The sequence below is a fragment of the Aspergillus pseudotamarii genome, assembly GCF_009193445.1.
Source record: "Aspergillus pseudotamarii strain CBS 117625 unplaced genomic scaffold BDV38scaffold_5, whole genome shotgun sequence".
Taxonomy (NCBI): Eukaryota; Fungi; Ascomycota; class Eurotiomycetes; order Eurotiales; family Aspergillaceae; genus Aspergillus; species Aspergillus pseudotamarii.
In genome coordinates, this window is record NW_022475019.1 from 205,902 (window position 1) to 227,372 (window position 21,471).

Consider the following 21,471-nt stretch of genomic DNA (forward strand, 5'->3'; position numbering starts at 1 on the left):
TGTGCGTGTGTGAAGGGACAGTCACCAAGTGGGTTGGTTTTGGGGTGGGTGGGTGAGCTGTAGTTTAGTACGTACGGAGTAGTTCCATAGTAGACACGCCGTACCACTGGATGTATACCGTCGGATAAACGCTGCAGCGGACATTACCGCCTTTCAAGCGCACCAATCGATAACGTTGCTGATAAAAAAAAGATCGATTTTGCCCCTCTGCATATCAATGCAAAATACACTCACTCATTGTAAACCCCCTCCACACTGTTCTTGTTTTGTGTTGTTGCCCTTGGATATTCATTACGATAAGAAATTACTGTTCGATCTAATTTCCCCCCCTCCTTCGATCATGATCGCTATCGGCCTGGAGGGCTCCGCCAACAAGCTTGGCGTGGGCATCATGTTGCATCCTGATAATGGCAAACCCCCGCAGGTACTCGCGAACATCCGTCACACTTATGTCTCCCCCCCGGGTGAGGGTTTCCTCCCTAAAGACACCGCTAGGCATCATCGCGCTTGGGTGGTAAAGCTAGTGAAAAAAGCGCTCAAGGAAGCTCGTGTGTCCGTCCAGGATGTGGATTGTATTTGTTTCACCAAGGGCCCTGGTATGGGAGCTCCCCTTCAGAGCGTTGCGGTTGCGGCTCGGATGTTGAGTCTATTATGGGGCAAGGAGTTGGTCGGTGTAAATCATTGTGTCGGACGTACGTATAGCCCTAATGCCTATTTCTATACCCCCTTCTTCTAGCACTCGTGCATAAATCTGTTACATACTTCTTCGGTGCCCATGGCGCTAACGTTACCTAGATATCGAGATGGGTAGACTCATTACAGGCTCTACCAATCCAGTTGTACTCTATGTTTCCGGAGGAAACACACAAGTAATTGCATATAGCTCGCAAAGGTACCGGATCTTCGGCGAGACTCTTGATATTGCGGTGGGTAACTGCTTGGACCGGTTCGCACGAACGCTACACATTTCCAATGACCCGGCTCCGGGATATAATATTGAACAGTTAGCCAAAAAGGGCAAGCAGTTAGTTGATCTACCATACACTGTAAAGGGAATGGACTGCTCCTTCTCTGGTATCTTAGCCGCAGTGGATGGCTTGGCCGCGACATATGGACTAGGTGGTGAAGGGAAGGGTGATGAGACCGATACACCTATACCTGATGCTGATGGTAATGGGAAACCCACCCGCGCGGACTTGTGCTTTTCACTCCAAGAGACTATCTTCTCCATGCTTGTTGAAATTACGGAACGCGCAATGGCACACGTCGGCTCCAAAGAAGTTCTGATTGTCGGTGGTGTCGGTTGCAATGAGAGGTTACAGGAGATGATGGGGATCATGGCCCGAGACCGCGGAGGTAGCGTCCATGCCACAGACGAAAGATTCTGTATCGATAATGGAATCATGATCGCGCAAGCTGGTTTGCTCGCGTACTCGACTGGATTCCGCACGCCATTAAAGGATTCCACATGTACGCAGCGGTTCCGAACGGATGACGTGTTCGTAAAGTGGAGGGATTAATATGCCGATTTATTTAACGGGACCCCATGCACTGGATAAAATAAGATAGACTTACGAATTACCATGAATACATTGACTTCCACGTGTTTTACGTTACTTCTTATGTTCATGGAGACCGCGGTAATGCAGTAGTTGTAGTATAATGCTGTGAGATTTATATTTGAAGAGTTTAGGTAGCCATGGGAGCATCGGGTTATCCCTCAGCCAATGACCCGGGCAGAAGAAGTGGTATGTGATAGTATATGATTCATAGATGACGCAGCATCACTCTAGACCGTATTGGATTTGACTAATGCTAGTATACATTAGGCATTTGAGGTATAGCCAAGAAGCACTGGAGCACATACGACACAGTCGCATGGCGAGCAGAAAGGGGAAAGACAAGACATGTTGTTAAAGTTCTTATCGCTAATGATGCATCCCAAGAAACTCCGGAAGAAATGGTGATTCAAAGCGCCTTCAATGAAATGAGTAGTCAAACAACTCCTGCCTAACATTCAGCCCATTAACAAGCGCCTAAAAGCTATATGCCTGGCTTCCGATGTATGTGCGTTTGTTGGAAAAAGAAAAGGGACGGTGGGTTGGGGGGAGACATCCCATATACGTGGACAGCCATTAAGTCCCAAGGATATATTGATTCTGTTAGAAAGCATTCCTCAGATGTTTCAAAGACGAATTGGATCACGGAGCCAGCAGAGATTCATTAGGCGAAGAACGTTTATCAAGGTCTTGTCTAGCTAAGGAGTAATGTACCGCTCCTAACCGAACAAGGGATATGCAGTGGCGTCTTGTGTGTTTATATCTATCCCGCGATATCCCCGGTTGGCTTATACAAAATTGTCGTTACGTACTGTGATTGTACGTCTTAGTAACATTGGCACCAGAGATTGTTCGATGGAGTGACTCACCTTGCGTTTATATCTGGTTGTTGCGCTGGTAGCAAGGACACCATTTTTGATACTGCTCGTCGCCAGATGATTCAAAACAGTATGGTTGGGATAGTTCAGCACGCTGCTATCGTCCTTCATTGGCGTAGTGCCGTTTAATATCGACTTCCCCAGGAACAAGGGAAGACTTGGCGGCGTAGGTGCATCGCCAATCACATTGACAGCTTGTTGGTAAGCTGGGCTCTCTTGTGTTTCGTCTTCTCTGTCTAAATCAACAAGAAACTGCGGGATTATACGACGGAAGTCTCCTTGGGGGATCTCTTCCAGCTCGTCCGGTTGATCTTCGACGGCTGATCCGGATCCAACCTGGTCCGACCCAACTCGAGTAGGGAGGACTTGCGGAGGGTGGACTCCGGGAGGAACGTTGCTTTGAGATGTTTTATCGCTCCCGCTCCGTGACCGATTAGTGTCGTCGGCGCTTATTTCGATGTAATTAACGAGGTGGTTGGTAAAGTCTACTGCAGTGGGAAGACTGTCCGACGCGCGCATCTCACCGTCTACAATGAATTTTAGGTGGTGTGTTCCAGGGCGGAGATTTAATCTCGTTGACATAACACCGGGGTTACTTTCACTGCTTACCCAAGTGTTGTGTTAGCGGGGGAGCTTGATAAAGGCCAGACGATGTGGTCTTGCGGGTCCAACAACAAGCAATGGAAACGGATATTACAAATAGTATCGCATACCTTCTGTGTAGACGGAACTTTTTCTCCCAGTTGACGAAGGTTCCAGTGACATAAACCTTGTCGCCAGGAGCAGTCCATTCTATAATCGTGGGGACAGGCCTGCCTACACCACTGCTTGTATACGGCTCCAGCTCTTCCAAAACTTCTTCATCTTCGACGGCAGCATCGCCCAGGTTTGGATCTCCCAGACCTGTCTGTTCATCAAGCAATCGATCCGAGGGAGGCGACCCCATATAAGGTGAACCTGGCGTCGCCGTGGCATCACCAATTGGTAGAGGCAATCGAGGTGGCCGCTGGAGATGGGCAGATGCGCTGTAGTAGGCATTGTGAGGTGGACCAGAAGGCGCTACAGATGTATAGTGATCGTGCCTAGCGCTAGTTCGTGAAGTCGGTACCTGGACGGGGTTTGACGGATCGAGGGAGGGTATTTCTTTGTAGTGAGAATCTATTCTCTTAGATTCAGGCGCATTCCGCGTCGCTGAGTCTGGGACATTGCGCGATTGAAGACGCTGTTGAACCGATGCCTGATTTTGCGAAGCTGAATGGCCAGTTGCAGTCTCTTTAGATGCAGAGGGATCAGCGGCAGTGGCTTTTGCTGTGCCTGATGGAGCATTGAGCGATGGTCGGCGAGTCACTTTCTTGTCACCCGCAGAACCCGCATGGGTCGAGTGACCCGAAGTCGACGGGACATCTCCGGCGGGGCCCTTGGAAGGGTTGTTACCCATTAGAGGCGTCGAATAGCGAAGATGTGGGGGACAGATATAAGTGGAGGGGAGGAGGGGAAAGAAGTTCGAGACGAGATGGACGTTATGTAGATCGGGTCGTTAGCATTAGATCGCGGTCCGCGACCGGCAATGTGGGGAACGCAAATAGGGAAGGCGAACTAGAAGGACTCCGAAAAATATCAAGCGTGATTTAGTGCCCAAAAAGGTACTGACAATGTAAATATAGTCCACATAAAACGGAGCTGAACATCGAGTGAAGTAGCGATGGTGTCGATGTCGGCGACCCCAGAGTCTGGGCCAACTTATCAATTAGGGCTTAGGGCTCCCGCCGGATAGTCGGCAGCTATCTCCGATCACCGGAAGTCCCCTGTATCATGGTATCAGTAACATAGTAGTCATTGTTAGTCCTCATGTTTCTTTCCTGTATAGCTCAAAAGTAGTATCTTCAAACACTGTCCATATTTCCGAGGTTGCATGAAACCGTAAAAGGCCACCAGCTCGTTCAAGCAAGAATTCTTATCTATATGATTCTGCCGGAGGCTACCGCCTAAGGAAGCTTATGTATCGACGAGGAATGATGAGGATCAATTAACATTCATTCATCATTCTTCTTCCATAGAGTTTGGTATTGTCGCATAAAGAATTGCCCTACGTAATGAAGAGCTCTTTTTGGTAGCTAATAATATCTTACGGCGCATCAATGTCCTGGATCTCCGCGATAACGACAGTGTCGCAATGGATACTCCTATATCCTGTTACCTTTCTCATATACTACGGATATGGAATCTTGCAACTATTGGTAACGCCATTGGTGAAACTAGGACAATTCGCTCTTCACTGCACCCTTTGGCCCTTCAATATAATTTTGAAATTTGAGGTACGGAAGTATTTAAATTGTATCTCCCATCAAAGAACAACTTGCTTGAGTCCAATACCCCAAATGGGGATGGTTGTTGACATTCTTACAGGCTTTTTTGACCTTTGTTTTGGCAGCCATACTCACTGGGGCATCACTGGGGCTGCTATTGTACTATACGAGTTCCTTTATTGTGGAAATTTTGAACCAGTCCCTGGGGCTAACTTACCCTTTACCTCGTCAACCCCAAGCTTATCAGGCCGGCGCCATCAAGAGACCGAAGAGAAACGCTCTGGAAAGAAGATATAGTCCGCTCAATGAATACCTGGCCGGCAGCGGTAGACAAATCAAAAAGAGTGGGCTTCTGTCTTCCACGATCTTGGAGGAGGAAGAATCCAATCAGGATTCAAATGGGGATCTCTATGACTGACCAGGAGAGGCAAGAGAGATGCCTATGTATGTATCTTAACATGCCCTTCATAATCTTGGGGGAGGGGAGCGGTTGTTTATAAATCACATCAATCTGCCATGTAGAATCAACAATTTAAGTTAGCAGTTTACTACTACTCGTAGGCCCTTAAAAAGTGACAGCCGGTGGTATCGGGAATTACCAGACCCTATCGATAACAACTGGATCCTTTCCCCGCGGACATGATAAATACCCAGTACCGGGCGGTCAAAAATACCACAATTTCCATGACGGAGTACACGTGGGTCCTCACGCATGGATCAATAAACCCTGGGATTTTATTAGCTTGGGTTGAGTTAAATTAAATCGTTGTTTCCTCATGACTTCGTATTTTCATTCGCGCGCTTCTCTAACCTTCAAATTCTTCTCGACGTCCCCTTCCGCGTAACCTTCGTCCTGGTCTCTCTGAGTCAATTATATCATCAATCATCGTTACATACTCGCGGGCGATCTGTCTCCGATGCGCTGACGGGCTCACTCCAATACGTCAGCTTGCAGCAATTTCCGATCCTCCTCCTGAATCGAACATATATCATTGGAAGAACTCGGAATCGACATCGACGTTTGCTCCAGGTTCCAGCGAAAGGTTGTCGATCTCATAGAGGAAAGGAGGATAATAATCAAGTCACACGCACACCGTGGAGAAAAGGGAACCCAGAAAGCAGACAAAGAGAGGGAGGAGGTGAAATGGTTTTGCCTCGACCCTTTTCACGGGTGCGGACACTGCTGTTGGCGGCTGCACTCGCAGCTTTCCTCACATATTCTTTCTTGCGCTGGCAGCGCGTTTCCTATGCAGAACAAGTACAAGCCGCAGCTAAAGAGGCAGTATCATCCAAGGCACAGGCCGTAGTATTAACTAAGCCGGAAGGTCATATCGGCTTCTGGCGTCAATTTCAGCCTCTTCTGGCTGCCTACCAGCCAAAATGTGAACCCCCACTTCGACTGGATAACGCGCCGTCGATTAGGTTTGAGCAAGCGAGCCCTGACTTCCGGCCTGAGGCACTGGACATGCTGGACGATCACGTTGATACCATGAAGCAAGCTCATACTGGGTTTGTTGAGGAGATTAAGGCGAAGCCACCCATGCTGCACTATGTCCCCAACACTAGAGGATTAGTTTCGACCGCTGGCGGCGAATACTTACCCGTGTTGGTCATCTCGCTTCGAATGCTTCGGAGGACAGGCTCAGAACTGCCACTCGAGGTATTCCTTGCCAATGAGAATGAGTATGAGAGATATATATGCGATGTGGTTCTTCCGTCTCTCAATGCACGATGCGTGGTACTTTCCCATATTTTGGATGCCGTTCCAAAGGTCATGGATATCCAGAAATACCAGTTCAAACTGTTCGCCATGATGTTCTCTTCTTTTGAGGAAATTTTGTTCCTAGATGCCGACGCATTCCCGCTACATCAACCAGAAATACTCTTCATGAACGAACCTTTCAAGTCAAAGAAAATGGTTACGTGGCCAGACTTTTGGGCGACCACAGTCTCGTCATATTATTACGAGATATCATCCCAACCAATGCCTTCAAATACCATTCGGCAATCCAGTGAATCTGGCGAAGTGCTCCTTTCCAAGAAGACCCACATGCACACACTCCTTCTCAGTGTTTATTATAACTTCTGGGGTCCCGATTATTACTACCCACTCTTGTCTCAAGGTGCATCTGGTGAGGGTGATAAGGAAACGTTCGTTGCAGCTGCTCTCGCTCTCGGGGAATCATACTATCAGGTTTCTGAGCCCATTTGCGCCATTGGTCACGGCACCGAGGGCGGCTTGGCTGGCTCCGCAATGGTCCAGTTTGATCCAGTTGAGGATTACGCCTTGACACAAAAAGGAGAATGGCGTGTTCATGGATCAAAGGCCCCTGCTCCTCGTGCCTTCTTTATCCATGCTAATTTCCCAAAGTTCAACCCAGCTACAGTGTTCGATAAGCAAGCCGTCAACCCGGCTTTCGCCGATGACGGTAGCTACACACGCGCATGGACAATTCCTCAAGAAGTAATTGGAAAGTTTAGCACGGATGTCGAAAAGTATTTCTGGAAAGAAATTCTCTGGACAGGCTGCGAACTCGAGAGTAAATTCAGTTCCTGGAAGGGTCGCAAGGGCATCTGCGCAGGAGTGAAAAAGTACTGGAATGCAATATACGTGGACAAGAAGTCTCCAAAGCTTTAAGCAGGCTGAGACATCCTAGCTTGAGCGAAATTTGCGTTGGTGCCTTCATCATGTCACTGCGGCGTACTTCATTCGTGGTGAACAAATGTATCACGGGACGTGTTCCAGGACATGTTAGTGTTCGCGCTGGCGATAGGAACACTGCATTTTTGTCCTGGACGACATCGCATCCTTTGCCCTCACTTCCCGTCATTGTTTGGCCGGGTCGAGTTGAGAAGACCCCCACGAACATAGTGGGCGTAGAAACGTTGCCTCGGAATGAACGTATCATTTCGAAGACAACTGGTACCTCTATTATGAAACGTGATGGCACCTCAAAACATACAAAGCGTGGGATACCTTCCGAGCAGCTCCCAGCTTAGAGGACTCGGACCAGTTCGTGGAAGGTTGATGCATGGCATGCCCACTACTATGTCTGCTAAGAAGTAGCTAAGTTTTTAACTTGCATAGGCTACCCAGGCATAAACTAATGACTTTATCATAAGCTTGTATGCATGTATTAGCGTCAATCATTTGGATCGATAGCACATATTTTCTGCGGTACGTTAATTAATATTATTATTCAATTCTACGGTCTGTATATATAGCAGCACTGCAGTACTACTATGCATGGCTCATCGAGCCTGCAAGAATTAGCCAGGGCCAGGGCCTTATTCTTCTAGATCTGACAGAAAGTTAAATGTGACAGACACGGTTCTACATAAATAAGGGCTGGTGGCTATCTCTTTAGTATGTAAAAGGTAGAGAGGAGAAGTCTGCAGGATCTTATTGTATCATGTTCTCTAGTCATACATTATCTATATAATTTACAAGGGTTGACTTTTTGCACGGATTATAATACATATAGACCAAGATAGTAAGTAACTCTTACATCCTAAGGCCTGATCTCGATTCCGGACTTATCAGCCTTCTTGACTGCCTCCTCAAACAGTTCCTTGCACCGCACTCGGCTGCCTAGTTTGGCACACAGCAAGAAAGCACCGCTGAGTTTCCGGTGAAGACTATATGTCTCCTCCGGCGGAGGCGACAAGCGCTCTCGGATCATAACTGGAATAAAAGTGCGGACTCTATCTGTGATGGTCTGGTTGCTGAAGTCATAGACATCTGGGGAAGAGCCCATGAATGGTTCGGCAAGCGTGGTGATGGAGGAGACATGTGCATTCACCATAGCCGGCGACTCGTGACCCGTCAGGTAGCCCAGGTCAATAGAGAGACGGTGGCACGTCTCACGATCATTCCGGGAGGCAGCCACAAGTGTGCGAATGTAGTTCGTGATGAATTCGGTGGGGAACTCGCGCGAAGCACCGAAATCAAGAAGTTCTAGACGGTTAGTCTCTGCGTTGTAGAGGAAGTTGGTCCAGTTCGGGTCCGTCTGCATGTATTTGAATTCGGTGATTTCTCGCAAACACAGACGCATGATCTGTGTGCCGATCCAATCACGCTGTTCTTGGGTGAAATTTTGAATCTTGGTAACGGCAACACCGTTCAATCGCTGCATGGTCAAGACCTGTCTACCCGAGGCCTCGGGGATGATTTCTGGTACCAAAAAGATTGGATCATCTTTGAGAAGTTCCTTAAAGTGCTTGCTGCATTCGGCTTCACGGATGTAGTCACATTCCCAGGCGAGTTCTGTCCGGGCATTTGCGATAGTCTTATCCAGATACAGACCCTTTGGGAGAAGACGAGACGCAGTGAGTAGGATTGACAGGTTGTTGAGGTCCGAGTCGATAGAATCTGCCACACCCGGGTATTGTACTTTGACGGCGACGGGTTGACCCGTTTTCTTTAGTACGGCTCCATGGACCTGACCGATCGAAGCTGCAGCCATTGGGACTTCATCGAAAGAGGAGAATAGATCCCGCCAGTTAGGGCCCAAGTTATCAGCTAGAACCTTGTCACGTTGGGAGGCCGGCATGTAGTCAGCTCGGTCTTGTACTCTCTGCAGAACAATTCCGATCGACTCTGGGAGCATCTTCGAGTCTAAAGCAGTTAGTTTTGTCCCGACAGCAGAGGCAAAAGGCTTATACAAACCTTGGAAGCTCAGCATCTGGCCTAATTTGAGGGCAGCACCACGCATCTTAGAAAGCTTAGCGACAAGGCGTTCCGTGTTCCCGGGACTGAACATTAGAGATCCAGCGTCCGCGTCATTACTACCGGTTACTCTTCGTAGACCCTCACCGACAGCTCCAAAAGCCATGGAAGTTGCCAGTCCACCATATTGCCATAGTCTCCCTAGACGTGATGACGGAACACGCGATTCTAACATTCTATAAGTTTCTGCTTGTTTTGAGTCTGCTATTACCACTGGATCGGTCTGCTCAAAGCTATTAGCATATATATTCTTCCTTCTCAGGAAAATGACACTACGAACCTGGGAGTTGATCGAAACTATATCATCTGCAATACTATCTCCGAGCTTCTCTATGTCATCCTGCTCGACTGAGCGCGTGGCCGCCCCAGCAGTCTTGAGTTCGCCTTTGTTCATGCTCAAATCACTTTTCCGAGAAATCGTTTTGGCGACCTTAGGGCTACGAAAGAGTTGACTCATGACCTCGTCTGGGATTTCCTGCTCTTGCGCAGGCGTTGCAACCTTCTCGGCATCCACAGACGAGTGAAATACATCCGCATTAATCTCATTGACTAAACCACTCTGGGTATCACTTGCAGCCTTGGGCAGTTTCGTTCTAGGAAGTCCAGATAGCTCGGGCCCTGCCTTCTGGGATGGCTGGTAGAACACATCCTGCTGTGGACTGACGTTCAAGTCACCGGACCTTTCATTTCTACTGTATTCCGCCGCAGTCGAAGGAATCTGGGATTCCGCCTGTCTTTGTGATCTCCTTGCGTCGTCGGCAGAGAGATTCGCCGCACGGCGAGACTCGGTCGCGCTTTGGGTCTGAGCCCTCGGCGTCGAGTCGGAGGGATTGGGTTCATTGAATCGCCTGGCCAATGCTGCGGCGGCTTGAGCGGTGAGTACGAGGCCGTCGGCCTGCTCTTTGAGGCCCTTGGTGAGAGACGAGGTTCTCGTAAACAAATCTAACTGGCGCTGGCGCACCGCCAGGTGTTTCGTTGCAACGGACTTGGCGACATTGAAAACTTGGATAGCGTCTAGAAGACGCCTTCCAGACATAGTATAAATCCTAAAAGGAAAAAAAGAATAAAAAAAAAAAGGAGGGGGAAAAATATTAGTGTCGTCTCCGGACTAACGAACTGGCATGACGAACGGCGCAATTTGTCATAAGTTGACCAAACGGTTTGCTTCTGGCTCGATACGAGAAGTCCCGAAGCTGGTCGCCGAGACCCGTCTTTTGCCACCGCCTACCGCCAAATCGGGCGATTCCGATCCTTATCGGCGAACTAACATCAGTAATAGATAAGGAAGTGGCGGCCCTCCATCTGGCGCTGCGAATTTCCTCCATTTCTCATCTTATTCCTCAAGTGTACGCCCCAATGATCACGAAATCGAGTCCTCAGAGTTTGGAGAAAGAGATCCTTGATCTTGAGTATCGTCTACAGAATGCCAAAGCTCGTCTAGCGGTGGCCTCCGGTCAGGAACCGAGCGGAGATTCATACTTGCCTCTTCCCCAGGGTAGGCGAAACGCATTACAAGACGTTGCGGCGGCCAATGCTGACCTCTTACCTCCAGATACGGTCCCATTACTTTCCAGTCATGCATTATTCCTACTATCGGACTCTGCCCTTCCATTGGGCTCATTTGCCTATTCTAGCGGTCTCGAATCTTATCTCGCGCATAATAAACCTCTTCCTCCAAAGATCACACCCACTGCATCCTTCCATCGCTTTTTAAAACTATCGATCACATCAATGGCGAGCACGTCAATACCATACGTTCTCGCGGCATACCGACATCCAGAAGACCTAGAAACATTGGATAATGACATGGATGCGTCAACGCCCTGTGTAGTAGCGCAGCGAGCGAGCATCGCGCAAGGGAGGGCTTTGATCGGTGTCTGGGAACGGGCGTTCCGAGGGACGTATGCTTCAGGTCCATTTTCAGCAGGCGTTGCTGCTTCCGAGGCGGCCAAAGCCATGGAGAACTTTTCGGACGCCCTAAAGTCGTGTTCTGACGCACCAGATGACCTGGGTCCCAAGGGTCACTTTGCACCCTTATGGGGTATCGTTTGTCTGGCTATGGGAATGGATGCTCGCCAAACAGCATATGTATTTATGTTGAACCATGCGAAGGCAGTCCTAAGTGCTGCGGTGCGGGCCTCCGTGATGGGGCCATATCAAGCACAGGCTATCCTAGCCAGTAAAAGCCTTCAAGATATGATAATGAACCGGATAGAGCGAGAGTGGGATACGCCCGTAGAAGATGCGGGTCAAGTTGTACCTCCATTAGATCTTTGGGTTGGACGGCATGAACTTTTATACAGCAGGATATTTAATTCATAATGAATACAATTCTATAACAGCGTGCTGATTGTCTTTAGATTGTCATGGTTGACATGACTCCGTTCTGCTGCATTCTTCATCTCCTTCCTCGTCCATAACTTCCAAGCTAATCCTACATCACGTGCCCTGCCCTCCCACCCAGATGCTACTCGGAACACTGTAGTGGGTATCCAAGAAAACCCCTTCCCTGAAGGGCACAAGGGAATACAAAGTGAGAAATCAAAGGAACAAGAAACCCCGAAGACATGAGATCCGCCATTGACTGGCCAATATGCAAAGAGAAAAGAAACAAGTTGAAACGCCGGCCCCTCTTGGAAACCTACCCTGCTAAACCGCATAGCAAAACACCGCACCGTAACCTTTTCCATGACTCAGGGGGGACAAAAGTGGATTCGAGAAGGCAAAGAAAAGGAAAGGGTAATAAAAGCGATAACTCGAAAAGGGGGAATTTGGGAGAATAGAACGAAAAGGGCGAAAGAAACTATGATACAAAAAGAATTTGCGAAATTAGGCCAAGAACAAAGATCCTAAAGGGTAATGTGCATATAGTCATTATTTCCGAACGATCGGTTGCAATTCGGGCACTTTCGAGAACGAGAAGTAAGGCGCTCTTCGACGCAGTCTTTGCAGAAAACGTGGCCGCAGGTTTTGATTGCGGTATTCTTGAAGTTCCTGCGACAAACGGTACAAAGTGCTAGTGTCTATGTTCGAGTCAGCTGTGATATCCTGTAGGCAAGCGGGGAAGAAAGGTAATTTTACCCTCAGCATCTCATATTCGGACGATGAATTTCCCAGGCTCTTGTTCTTCCAATTGTCCAGGCTTTTCTTGGTATCCGCAAGTGTTACCTTCAACCCTTCGATCTCTGTCTCGGCTTGCCGACAGGCACTGGAAGTGCTTGCCAGAGTTGCATCCTTGGACGTTGATAGTGTCTTCAGTTCATTAATCTGTCCCTTTAAGCCTTCTATGACGATGCCGTTCTCTGCCAACTGTTGCTGTGTAGCATGGTGCTTGTTCATCATAGATGTCAATGCCTCCTTTGTCTCACTAACTTGCTTCTCCATGTTCGCCAACAAAGAACGTGTGGCGGCTTCGGATTCCTTCAACTGCGAAACGATATCTGAGCTCTTCGAGTTTTGCATCCTCAGGGTCCGCACCTCCAAATCACGGGCCTCCTTGCTCTTCATTGCGGCGAAGTATTTCTGGTCGGCCTTGGATTTCTCCGCAGTCAAGCGCGCCACCTTTTCTTCTAACGCACTGAAATCTGTAACTTTCTGTGAAGCTAGCGTAGAGTATTTCTTGCAGGCAGTTTGCATGGAGGCTAATTCGGTGTTTAGCATTGCATATTGGCGTTCGAGTGCCTGGTACTTGGCGCGCAACTCCTCAACTGGGATGTCACTAGGATCCGCTTGTGTGGCTTTTGCGTTTTCCACCTGCAAACGAAGTCGTTCAACCTCCGACTCCAGAGAAGCAATCCGAGCATTTCCGGCCTCCGCGAGTTCCTGAACTTTCAAAACAGCTGTTTTCTCTTGCTCCTGGGTAGCCTTCCGCATCTGCTGATCGGCCAACAATTCATCACGTGCATTCCGTATCCGCGCCAAATCAGTCTCGGCCCGCATCAACTGCGCTTCCTTCTCAGCGATAACATTTTGCGTTTCTTCGTCAACCTGATTGCGGTATGCAGTGCGTTCGGATCGTAGCTTCACCGCCTCTTCGCGTAGTTGCACATTAGTTGCTTCCAAATGATTTATCCGTTTTACTACATCATCATATTGAGATCGCATTTGCTTAAACAAGTCCGTATGCGCATAATCATCATCGGTAAGCTTTGAACGCTTTCACAAGAAGTCAGTTCCGGATGGCTTTTGACGGGCCATAAAAAAAGATGGCTTACCTTGATATTCAATTCTGTGATTTGGCTCAGCAAGTTGGCGTTTTCGGTCTCCAGCTTCTGTAGCTGTTCTTTCTGCTTTTCTGAAATAGCTACTATCTTGTTATGTGCTTCATCTAGTTCAGGGCCACGTTCGGCACTAGGTGTCGCACCATTCGAAACCGCTTGTTCCTCTCGTTGACTGGACGCACTGTCACCCCCAGGTCGTTGAGGGCCTAGGATATATTGCTTCTCCAGTTTGGCGACCGTCAGACTCCGTGCACGGTCCAATTTCTTCTCGGCTACCATGTACCGTAAGGAGGCTTCTTCTAAGCTCTCTTCTAATTGCTGTTTTTCAGATAAAGCTTTGTCAAGTTCAGCGATAGTAGCCTTCTCTTCTGCTAGTTTCTTGGCGAGCTGACTCTGTAACTCAGATATTCCAGGTGGAGATTTTGGCGTATTTTTAACAAGGCGAGAGATAATGTCACGTATATCATTAGACCGCGATTTCAGATGTTTCTCAAAATTGTCGACATCGTCGAATGATAAAGAACTTTGAAATGCGGGCCGATCTCCTTTGGTATCCTCCGCAGCGCCCAGGAGTAGTTTAACCTCATCGATCAACTTTTGGAACTGTTAGTTGGTAACGCTACCATGATAAGAACCGTTGATCTACAGACCTGGTTATACCATGTATCGATGACGCGTAGGTGTTCGTTATGGCGACTAGCGGCTTTCGACATGTCCTTTAATTTGGCCTCCAGGGAGACCTTCTCACGCTTGTACTCCTGCATTTGGCGCCATATTGCATCCTTCTGAAATCGCTAATGTTGGGATAAAGAGTTAGTATTGAATACCATAACCAACGACGTGGTGGGCTCAGCGCTCGAGGGGTTTCCAAGGGGACCCTGGGATAAAATGAATCCAACTACGCCAGCTAACCCTGAACTCACCTCCAAGTCATCTTTCCACGGCATATCAGCATCTGGGTGAGGCTTGTTACCACCATTGACAGAAGTCGCTTGCTTCTTCAATGGTGGTGCCGAATCATTGTGATCAGATGTAGCAGCTCTCTTCCGGTCTTCCATCTTGACGAAACCGGACTCGGAGGATGCGACGGGGGATGCTTCGACGGCCGGCATCAGTGGCTAAAAAGGCATAAGGAGAGTAAAGCCGTCACCACTGAGCAGCAACGATATATTGGTGGAAGCCGCAGTAGTATCCGACCGTAAGAAGAGGGTGACGTTGTTAGGATGGAGGGATGAAAGCAGTCAAGATAAGCAAGATTGGTTGAATCCAGGAGGATTTTCGGCCTGGGAATTAGCGCCGCCCTAGCGCCTCCCACGTGACTGCGCCCACTTTCCCCAGGAGTTCAAGGCACGGCAGCATCTAGACTTTTGCCTGCATTATCACCTATTTTTCTCGACTACGACTATTGTCAACTCGAGTCTTCAGACTAAAACACCTCCGCGGCTTCTCTTCTTCCCATCCCGCCTTCAGCTATGACTGACATCGGTAGCAATGAAGTCCTTCTCGAGTTCTGCAATTAGTAAGTTATTTTGCGCTCCTGCACTTTCGGTCAGCATCTTGCGTTATTTCTTTGCGCTAATGACTTCCAACGACAGATAAGTCGGGCAAGAAATTCGCTCCCAAGGCGCCCGTCCGACGCGCCGCTCCAGCTCCGGCTGCAGCTCCTAGAAGACCCAGTGTCGCTTCTCAGGTATCGGCTTCTCAAACTCCTCAGCCACAAACACAAACTGCAACTCCCGAACCTGCTTCAACTGCCGAGCCTTCTCCTTCTCTTGAGACACCAGCTCCAGACGCAGCGACTCTTCATGGAAACGACGTGGTACCAACACCCCCTGCCGCAGCAACTGCCACAGCAATTGCGACGCCCAAGGCCGCCGCTACGGCGATTTCAATTCCTCGTCCAAAGCGAAAGCCTTCTTTCTCCGCATTTACTCTTTCACAGCCTCCTAATGCAACCCTCGTTGAGCCCGCGCCACTACCTTCCATTGAAGTAGCGCCTGATGAATCGAGGGAAGATCGAGCCCCAGGAGAAGAGCCTCGAGTCTCCGAGACACGCATTAACGAGGAGTCATCTCTGGTCGCTAAAACCCCGGCCGAAATCCGGCCCTCCAAGCGTCCAAAGACAACTTCCGAAACTGCAATTCCGGCTCTAGAGTCTCAGCGGCCCACCGGGCCTCCACAGCTAGCTACTCCGCCGGCTACACAGACCTCGACGAATGAGGAGACTACGGAGAGTCGGGATACCACAGAATCGCAGCCTCCCGCGGAACAGAATCGAAAGCCATCAAAGTCAAGAAAACGGAAGCCGTCTAAAGATGTCAATGGTGGAGATACGACGACCAGGACGAGAGAAAGGAAGCCTCGGGCTCCTCGTAAGAAGCGCGAACCGACCCCTGAAGGCTCTGAAGCTGTCCAAATTGCGCCTGGTATTGTCAAGATGTCGGAACTATGCAAGGACTTACGGACCGGGAAGATCTCTAAGCGAGAAACCGAACTGCGCCAGATGGAGCTGGCTGAATTGGAACGCAAGCAGAAAGCACAGCAGGATGCAGAGAATACCGAGCAGACCCCTATCAAAGAGAGCGAAAGTGCAGCCCCGCCAACACTGGAAGCAAGCGGCTTAGGCGAGCAAAAGTCCCAGAACGGACCAGTCATGAGAATCGTGAACGGGGAGATCGTGCTCGATGCGGCATCGCTCCAAGTCGACCGCCATGCGGATGCAGCAAGAAATGCCGGGGAGCTGGAGGATGTTGTAGAAAACTCCTTCACCCGAAAAGTCAATCAGGCGTCATTTGGAAAGCGCTCCAAAACTGAATCTTGGGATGAAGAAATGACGGATTTATTTTATCGAGGCTTGCGCATGTTCGGTACCGACTTTATGATGATCAGCAAACTATTTCCGGGAAGGTCCAGGCGCCAGATCAAGTTGAAGTTCAACAATGAAGAGCGCCGAGACCCGAGACGGATTAAGGACACACTGTTAGGACCACGGGAAGCTGTTGACATTACGACTTACTCGGAGATGACCAACACCATCTATGACGACCCCAGGATCATTCAGCAAGAACTAGATGAGGAGAAGAAACGGATTGAGGATCAGCATGCTAAAGAAAAGCAGGCTCAAGAGGAGCTGATTAACAATCCAGATGGTGCCGCGGATGCTAATCATTCTCCGGAGCAAGACCAAGGCACTGCCCCTGTCAAGAGCAAACGCAATAGCAGGAAGCAAGCCGCTAAGAATACGGGTGGTGGAAATGAAGAAATTTTGGGCACTATTGATGACTTTCCTTAAAATATAATGCTTTTCTTGATTGATATGATTTAGACTGTGTTGGCCTCTAATGTGATACTGATGATAGGCGTTTGTGGCGTTTCCGATATCCCTCATCCGGTGTTGTTGTTACGGTGGTTGGCGAGGAAGTTCAGTTGTATTACTGCTTGCTCTGCCTTCATATTCTTATGCTTCTTTCTACTATTTCTCGACCTGGTCACCGTTCATATCAATATGCTCCGTTTCTTCACGGGTCATGGCGTGGAATTCCTGACTCATGGACTGGATTTCCTTTTGTCTAGCATGGTTTCGGGCAAATCGCTAGAGTATATAACTTGTTGCGCGAAAGATTTAAAGACTTTAGGATATATTTGGTCCAGGATCAGCGACGCCTGGTTGAACCAAACCCTGTACTTGTAGTCGGAGTAGAGAACTGAGGAGAACGAGACCGCGAACTGCTTTCTCCAGGATCATCTGCATCATTCCATCTGCCGAAGGAAGTCGTTCGTCGGCCAGCAGAAGGATATTCGTTGCGATTTCTTCTTCCATACTGATAGCCAGCCGCGGCACCACCCAGGGCACCTGTCCAGAAGCCCGGCCGCCAGCCCTGCCCAGCAGCAGGCGCTGATGCGAAAGAACCACTATCCGGACAGCTGCTATATGGTGGTGGAGGCCCAGGATAGGGGCCACCACCACCTGCTCCTCCTCCTCCTCCTCCTCCACCACCAAACCCACGACCAGGAGTGCGACCTCTTCGGTTTCCTCGCGAACCAGAACATTCATTACACATGGCTACCAGTATCACCAAAAAAACCGCACCCATGAGCCCAAAAAAGAGTATATCTCCTAGTGAAGCCAGACCGTTCTCTTCGTTGTTCAACGGCATTCTAGGCCTACTTTCTTGTACACGTCCAAATTTCCGCTCTCCAAGTTCCGTTAACAATAGTCGATACTCTACACCACAGCTGCCTTTCAGTACCCACTTGTCCTCTGCATTTCGGTATCCCTCGCAGACAACATCTGTTGAGCCAAGCTTGAACTCTTGGGGTAATGATGCGGTACAGGTCCACTGGACGTCTTCCTCATCATAGTCGTAGCCTGCGTTGGTGCATCGCATCACATCTATGGGATATAGGTCACATATCCTCTTTGATGGCCCAGTGCATTGCAACTGGGGGATGGGATCAACACGGCGGGAGGTTGTCAGACGATTTCCGCGCAGAGTCAACGTTTGCACATTAGAGAGAAGGATGGCATTGTTGCCTGGAGGATTCCTGCCATATGAGAGGGTAGGAAGTACAAGAAGAAGGAAAGACAGGAATGTCTGTAAGTTTATTGAATACATAGTTAGATGCTAGTAAAACCAAGCAATGACAGCTGGATGATCACGCAAAAGATAGAAAAAAAATTGGACGAGAAGTGGAGCTTTGTATACGTGGTAGCTGTGGTGGCGTTTAGTTGACGGGGCATGTTGACAGCTGTCATTATCCACTCGGAAGAGCAACAAACGTGTCTTTGGTCTGAAACTTGTTGAAAATTCGCCGTAGGAGAGAAAGGGACTTGCTCCAAAACTGCAGATCAAGTGAATAAATATATCACTCTTTGTCTCTGACGTCCTGCTCATTTGTTCTTGTGTTTTCCGATACATAGTGAGAAGAAACGATAAGGTCTGATAATCAATCCGATAAGGAGATCTGGCGCTAGTCCAGACTAGTCGAGAGTCTAAATTAAATTGCTTGCGGAAGTCAAGCCTTCACAACCTCTTTACTCTACTGACGCTAGTGCAGCGATGGGTGATGACCAGTCATTAAGGTCGACAGTGGCTGAAAATGACATTTCAGCAAAGTGCGTCCTGTTGAATCTCCCAATTTGTAATTCGGAAATTTTGGCTAACCGTGACGAATTAATTAGATGAACCCTCGGCCGTTCCGGCGCAATCCTCGTACGTCATTTTGGATAGAGGCCCTGGCATTGCTCTAACGATAAAACTAATGAGGCAATCAAGTCTCTCCTTCACTCAGGGGTTTCTTCTAGGACAGCTCTCCGTTGTACTGCTTATCGGTGCCTTCATCAAGTTCTTCATTTTCGGCGAAGCTCCTCCACCGCCGTCCCGCGGCCTTTCTCACCGCGCCTCAACCCACAGACGCTCCAATTCGATCTACACCATAAACCCCAATGAGGGAACCTCTAGATCGCTGAGAGAAAAACCCTCTACGTCCAACGTTCTTCGTCCAGTGCCGTCGTCTGCTACCAACACTCGATCCATTCTTCGGAAAACCTACTATAGCGCTATACCTACGAATCCCTCGGGAAAGCATGGCCGCCATAGGATCCACCATTCATCTCATCAGCCGGAATCCCTGGATTGGTTTAATGTATTGATCGCACAAACTATTGCGCAATACAGGCAAACGGCATATTTGTTGAAGGATGACCCTACGTCCTCGATCCTCAGTTCGCTGACGGCCGCATTGAACAACCCAGAAAAAAAGCCTTCCTTTATAGACAAGATTGCGGTGACGGATATATCCTTAGGCGAAGAGTTCCCAATATTTAGCAACTGTCGCATCATTGCTGTGGATGACCCCAACTCTGACGGTGGGAGGCTTCAGGCCCTGTTAGACGTCGACTTGAGTGATGACAATCTCTCGATTGCTGTTGAGACCTCCCTTCTATTGAACTACCCTAAACCATGCTCAGCCATTCTTCCAGTGGCCCTATCTATTTCCGTTGTGCGGTTCTCAGGGACGTTGTGCATATCTCTGGTCCCAGCATCCACGCCTCCCCTTCACACGCCATCACCCTCACCATCACCCCCCACTGCAGACGGGGCCGCCAATGCACGAACACACCCTACCAATGGGTCAGGAGAGCCTGCTCAAGAGGCCCCCGACACACAAGAAGAGTCTCCGCCAAAAACCAGCCCGAAAAGCAACGTCGCATTCTCATTCCTTCCTGACTATCGACTTGACCTCTCAGTGCGGTCACTAATTGGCTCCCGTAGCAGGCTTCAGGATGTACCCAAAGTCGCTCAATTGGTGGAAGCCCGTGTTCATTCATGGTTCGAGGAACGTGTGGTAGAGCCCCGGGTGCAAGTGGTAGGCCTGCCTGATCTCTGGCCTCGCATGGGCCGGACCGGCGTACGGACAGGGGAAGACTCTGAAACTGGCTCTAACGCAGCATCACGGTCCGCTATGTCTGCAGATATGGGTAATCCACTTCGAGCCGATGACATTGGTAGGGAACCAGATGGGTTGAGATTCCGAGGACTGGGGGCACGACCACCGTTTGACAGTGTCTCACGAACGAGTAGCTTCAATGTAGAGACTGGTGGATTCCGCAGCCATAGCATGACGCGAGAGGGGAGCGGTGGTGGCATGAGTGATGACTTTCACATGCCTGGCACTTTACCTGGAGGTGCGGCCGCTAACTAATGGCTTAATTTTCCTGATGTATACTAACATATGTTTTCACAAAGAGGATCTTTTTGCATAATAAGCGCGTGTTTCTTTGTGTACTACATGTGCATAGCGAAACTGAGTGCTCGTCATGAATCTCATTGCTTTGATATATACACATTCAATCGTCAAATGTAGCCATGCCAATCACCTGGAAAGATGTAGATCACAGAACACACCGGGCCTTTCCAATGTCCATGCTTTGGCCCTGACCTAGCAAGACACCATTTAGTTTGCAGCCACAGCAGTTGTGCTGAGAGTTCCAAGATATGTCTTCCGATGGGGGTTGGTATCAACCTCTTCGCTACGGTTCAAAGGTGTCCACTTAGGCTCTTCCTGGAAGAGGCGCATAGCCTTGACATACTACGAGTACATGGTCAGCAGCCAGACTTAATCCAAGACAATTGACACAAACTCACGTTCTTCTCATCGGTAGTGAATCGGTGGTAGATACCAGCAGGAAGGATGATTAGGTCATCCTTGCTGAGCTGGATACGGACCCATTCATCCTCCTGACCGCGAACATCAAAGTAACCCTCACCATCGCGGATGTACCGGATTTCCTCGTCCTCGTGTAGATGCTCAGCAAAGAACATCTTAACCTTCGACTCGTACACGTCGCCCATGGTCTGTGGAGAAACGCACACCTCATCGCGGTTCTTATATCCGCGCTTCTTGGCCAAAGCGTTGACAGACTCGATATCAGGGCAATAGCGGTAGAAAACTCCGATAGAAGCGAGGTAGTCTTCGGAGACAGGCCGGCCAGAGTCGTGGGGTTCGCGCTGGTCACCCTGTTACAAGATTAGCTACCATCCTCCTAGCGCGATCCTGACGGCGGCGGGCAGCGTCTTCGCAGTTGTTGAACGTACCGGCTTGTTGTCGTACCAGTATGCCTTCATCCTGACTTGTGGTTCTAACTTTGTTCCAAAGGATGATGATAATTGAATGGGTTTATCAGTTTCCAGTGGAAGAAGATACTTCAGGAACAGAGAAGAGCAGCTGTGGATGAATCAAGAAAAAAGGACCACAAGCCAATGGCCCGCGGGGTTG

At 49.1% G+C, this 21,471-nt stretch overlaps 11 protein-coding genes across 11 annotated transcripts; 6 read left to right on the plus strand and 5 right to left on the minus strand.

The window, feature by feature from the left end:
- Positions 1 to 340: 340 nt before the first annotated feature.
- kae1 (O-sialoglycoprotein endopeptidase) lies at positions 341 to 1,520 on the plus strand (the record flags this gene model as incomplete). Its single annotated transcript, XM_032058689.1, has 2 exons — positions 341 to 692; positions 796 to 1,520. The coding sequence occupies 2 exons, from the start codon at positions 341 to 343 to the stop codon at positions 1,518 to 1,520; spliced, it is 1,077 nt and encodes a 358-aa protein (XP_031918190.1).
- A 226-nt stretch (positions 1,521 to 1,746) lies between these two features.
- Positions 1,747 to 4,106, minus strand: BDV38DRAFT_235911 (putative Snf1 kinase complex beta-subunit Gal83). The gene is made up of 3 exons (XM_032053386.1): positions 3,151 to 4,106; positions 2,429 to 3,038; positions 1,747 to 2,370 (listed from the first exon to the last, which is right to left on the minus strand). Exons 1-3 carry the CDS (start codon positions 3,873 to 3,875, stop codon positions 2,323 to 2,325), a joined length of 1,383 nt encoding a protein of 460 aa, XP_031918191.1. The 5' UTR covers positions 3,876 to 4,106; the 3' UTR covers positions 1,747 to 2,322.
- Positions 4,107 to 4,498: 392 nt separating this feature from the next.
- On the plus strand, positions 4,499 to 5,113 carry BDV38DRAFT_150550 (uncharacterized protein). The gene has a single exon (XM_032051616.1). The coding sequence runs from the start codon at positions 4,576 to 4,578 to the stop codon at positions 5,038 to 5,040; it is 465 nt and encodes a 154-aa protein (XP_031918192.1). The 5' UTR covers positions 4,499 to 4,575; the 3' UTR covers positions 5,041 to 5,113.
- Positions 5,114 to 5,490: 377 nt separating this feature from the next.
- On the plus strand, positions 5,491 to 7,876 carry BDV38DRAFT_235914 (alpha-mannosyltransferase). The gene has a single exon (XM_032053387.1). It carries the CDS (start codon positions 5,888 to 5,890, stop codon positions 7,379 to 7,381), a length of 1,494 nt encoding a protein of 497 aa, XP_031918193.1. The 5' UTR covers positions 5,491 to 5,887; the 3' UTR covers positions 7,382 to 7,876.
- A 252-nt stretch (positions 7,877 to 8,128) lies between these two features.
- BDV38DRAFT_235915 (protein kinase COQ8) lies at positions 8,129 to 10,541 on the minus strand. Its single transcript, XM_032053388.1, has 3 exons — positions 9,753 to 10,541; positions 9,413 to 9,695; positions 8,129 to 9,361 (listed from the first exon to the last, which is right to left on the minus strand). Exons 1-3 carry the CDS (start codon positions 10,506 to 10,508, stop codon positions 8,256 to 8,258), a joined length of 2,145 nt encoding a protein of 714 aa, XP_031918194.1. The 5' UTR covers positions 10,509 to 10,541; the 3' UTR covers positions 8,129 to 8,255.
- A 227-nt stretch (positions 10,542 to 10,768) lies between these two features.
- On the plus strand, positions 10,769 to 12,104 carry BDV38DRAFT_150634 (urease accessory protein UreF). The gene is made up of 2 exons (XM_032051619.1): positions 10,769 to 12,005; positions 12,074 to 12,104. Exon 1 carries the CDS (start codon positions 10,829 to 10,831, stop codon positions 11,792 to 11,794), a length of 966 nt encoding a protein of 321 aa, XP_031918195.1. The 5' UTR covers positions 10,769 to 10,828; the 3' UTR covers positions 11,795 to 12,005; positions 12,074 to 12,104.
- BDV38DRAFT_295042 (E3 ubiquitin-protein ligase BRE1) lies at positions 11,801 to 14,804 on the minus strand (the record flags this gene model as incomplete). Its single annotated transcript, XM_032062625.1, has 5 exons — positions 11,801 to 12,495; positions 12,554 to 13,627; positions 13,687 to 14,286; positions 14,328 to 14,477; positions 14,520 to 14,804. 5 exons carry the CDS (start codon positions 14,802 to 14,804, stop codon positions 12,322 to 12,324), a joined length of 2,283 nt encoding a protein of 760 aa, XP_031918196.1. The 3' UTR covers positions 11,801 to 12,321.
- Positions 14,805 to 14,994: 190 nt separating this feature from the next.
- BDV38DRAFT_150626 (transcription factor TFIIIB subunit BDP1) lies at positions 14,995 to 17,165 on the plus strand. The gene is made up of 2 exons (XM_032051618.1): positions 14,995 to 15,211; positions 15,288 to 17,165. Exons 1-2 carry the CDS (start codon positions 15,184 to 15,186, stop codon positions 16,982 to 16,984), a joined length of 1,725 nt encoding a protein of 574 aa, XP_031918197.1. The 5' UTR covers positions 14,995 to 15,183; the 3' UTR covers positions 16,985 to 17,165.
- Positions 17,165 to 18,893, minus strand: BDV38DRAFT_150591 (DUF1183 domain protein). Its single transcript, XM_032051617.1, has one exon. It carries the CDS (start codon positions 18,306 to 18,308, stop codon positions 17,346 to 17,348), a length of 963 nt encoding a protein of 320 aa, XP_031918198.1. The 5' UTR covers positions 18,309 to 18,893; the 3' UTR covers positions 17,165 to 17,345.
- On the plus strand, positions 18,598 to 20,501 carry mmm1 (ERMES complex subunit MMM1). The gene is made up of 3 exons (XM_032053389.1): positions 18,598 to 18,808; positions 18,875 to 18,905; positions 18,969 to 20,501. Exons 1-3 carry the CDS (start codon positions 18,793 to 18,795, stop codon positions 20,395 to 20,397), a joined length of 1,476 nt encoding a protein of 491 aa, XP_031918199.1. The 5' UTR covers positions 18,598 to 18,792; the 3' UTR covers positions 20,398 to 20,501.
- BDV38DRAFT_235932 (acireductone dioxygenase (Ni2+-requiring)) lies at positions 20,502 to 21,421 on the minus strand. The gene is made up of 3 exons (XM_032053390.1): positions 21,291 to 21,421; positions 20,841 to 21,212; positions 20,502 to 20,784 (listed from the first exon to the last, which is right to left on the minus strand). Exons 1-3 carry the CDS (start codon positions 21,318 to 21,320, stop codon positions 20,650 to 20,652), a joined length of 537 nt encoding a protein of 178 aa, XP_031918200.1. The 5' UTR covers positions 21,321 to 21,421; the 3' UTR covers positions 20,502 to 20,649.
- Positions 21,422 to 21,471: the final 50 nt, after the last annotated feature.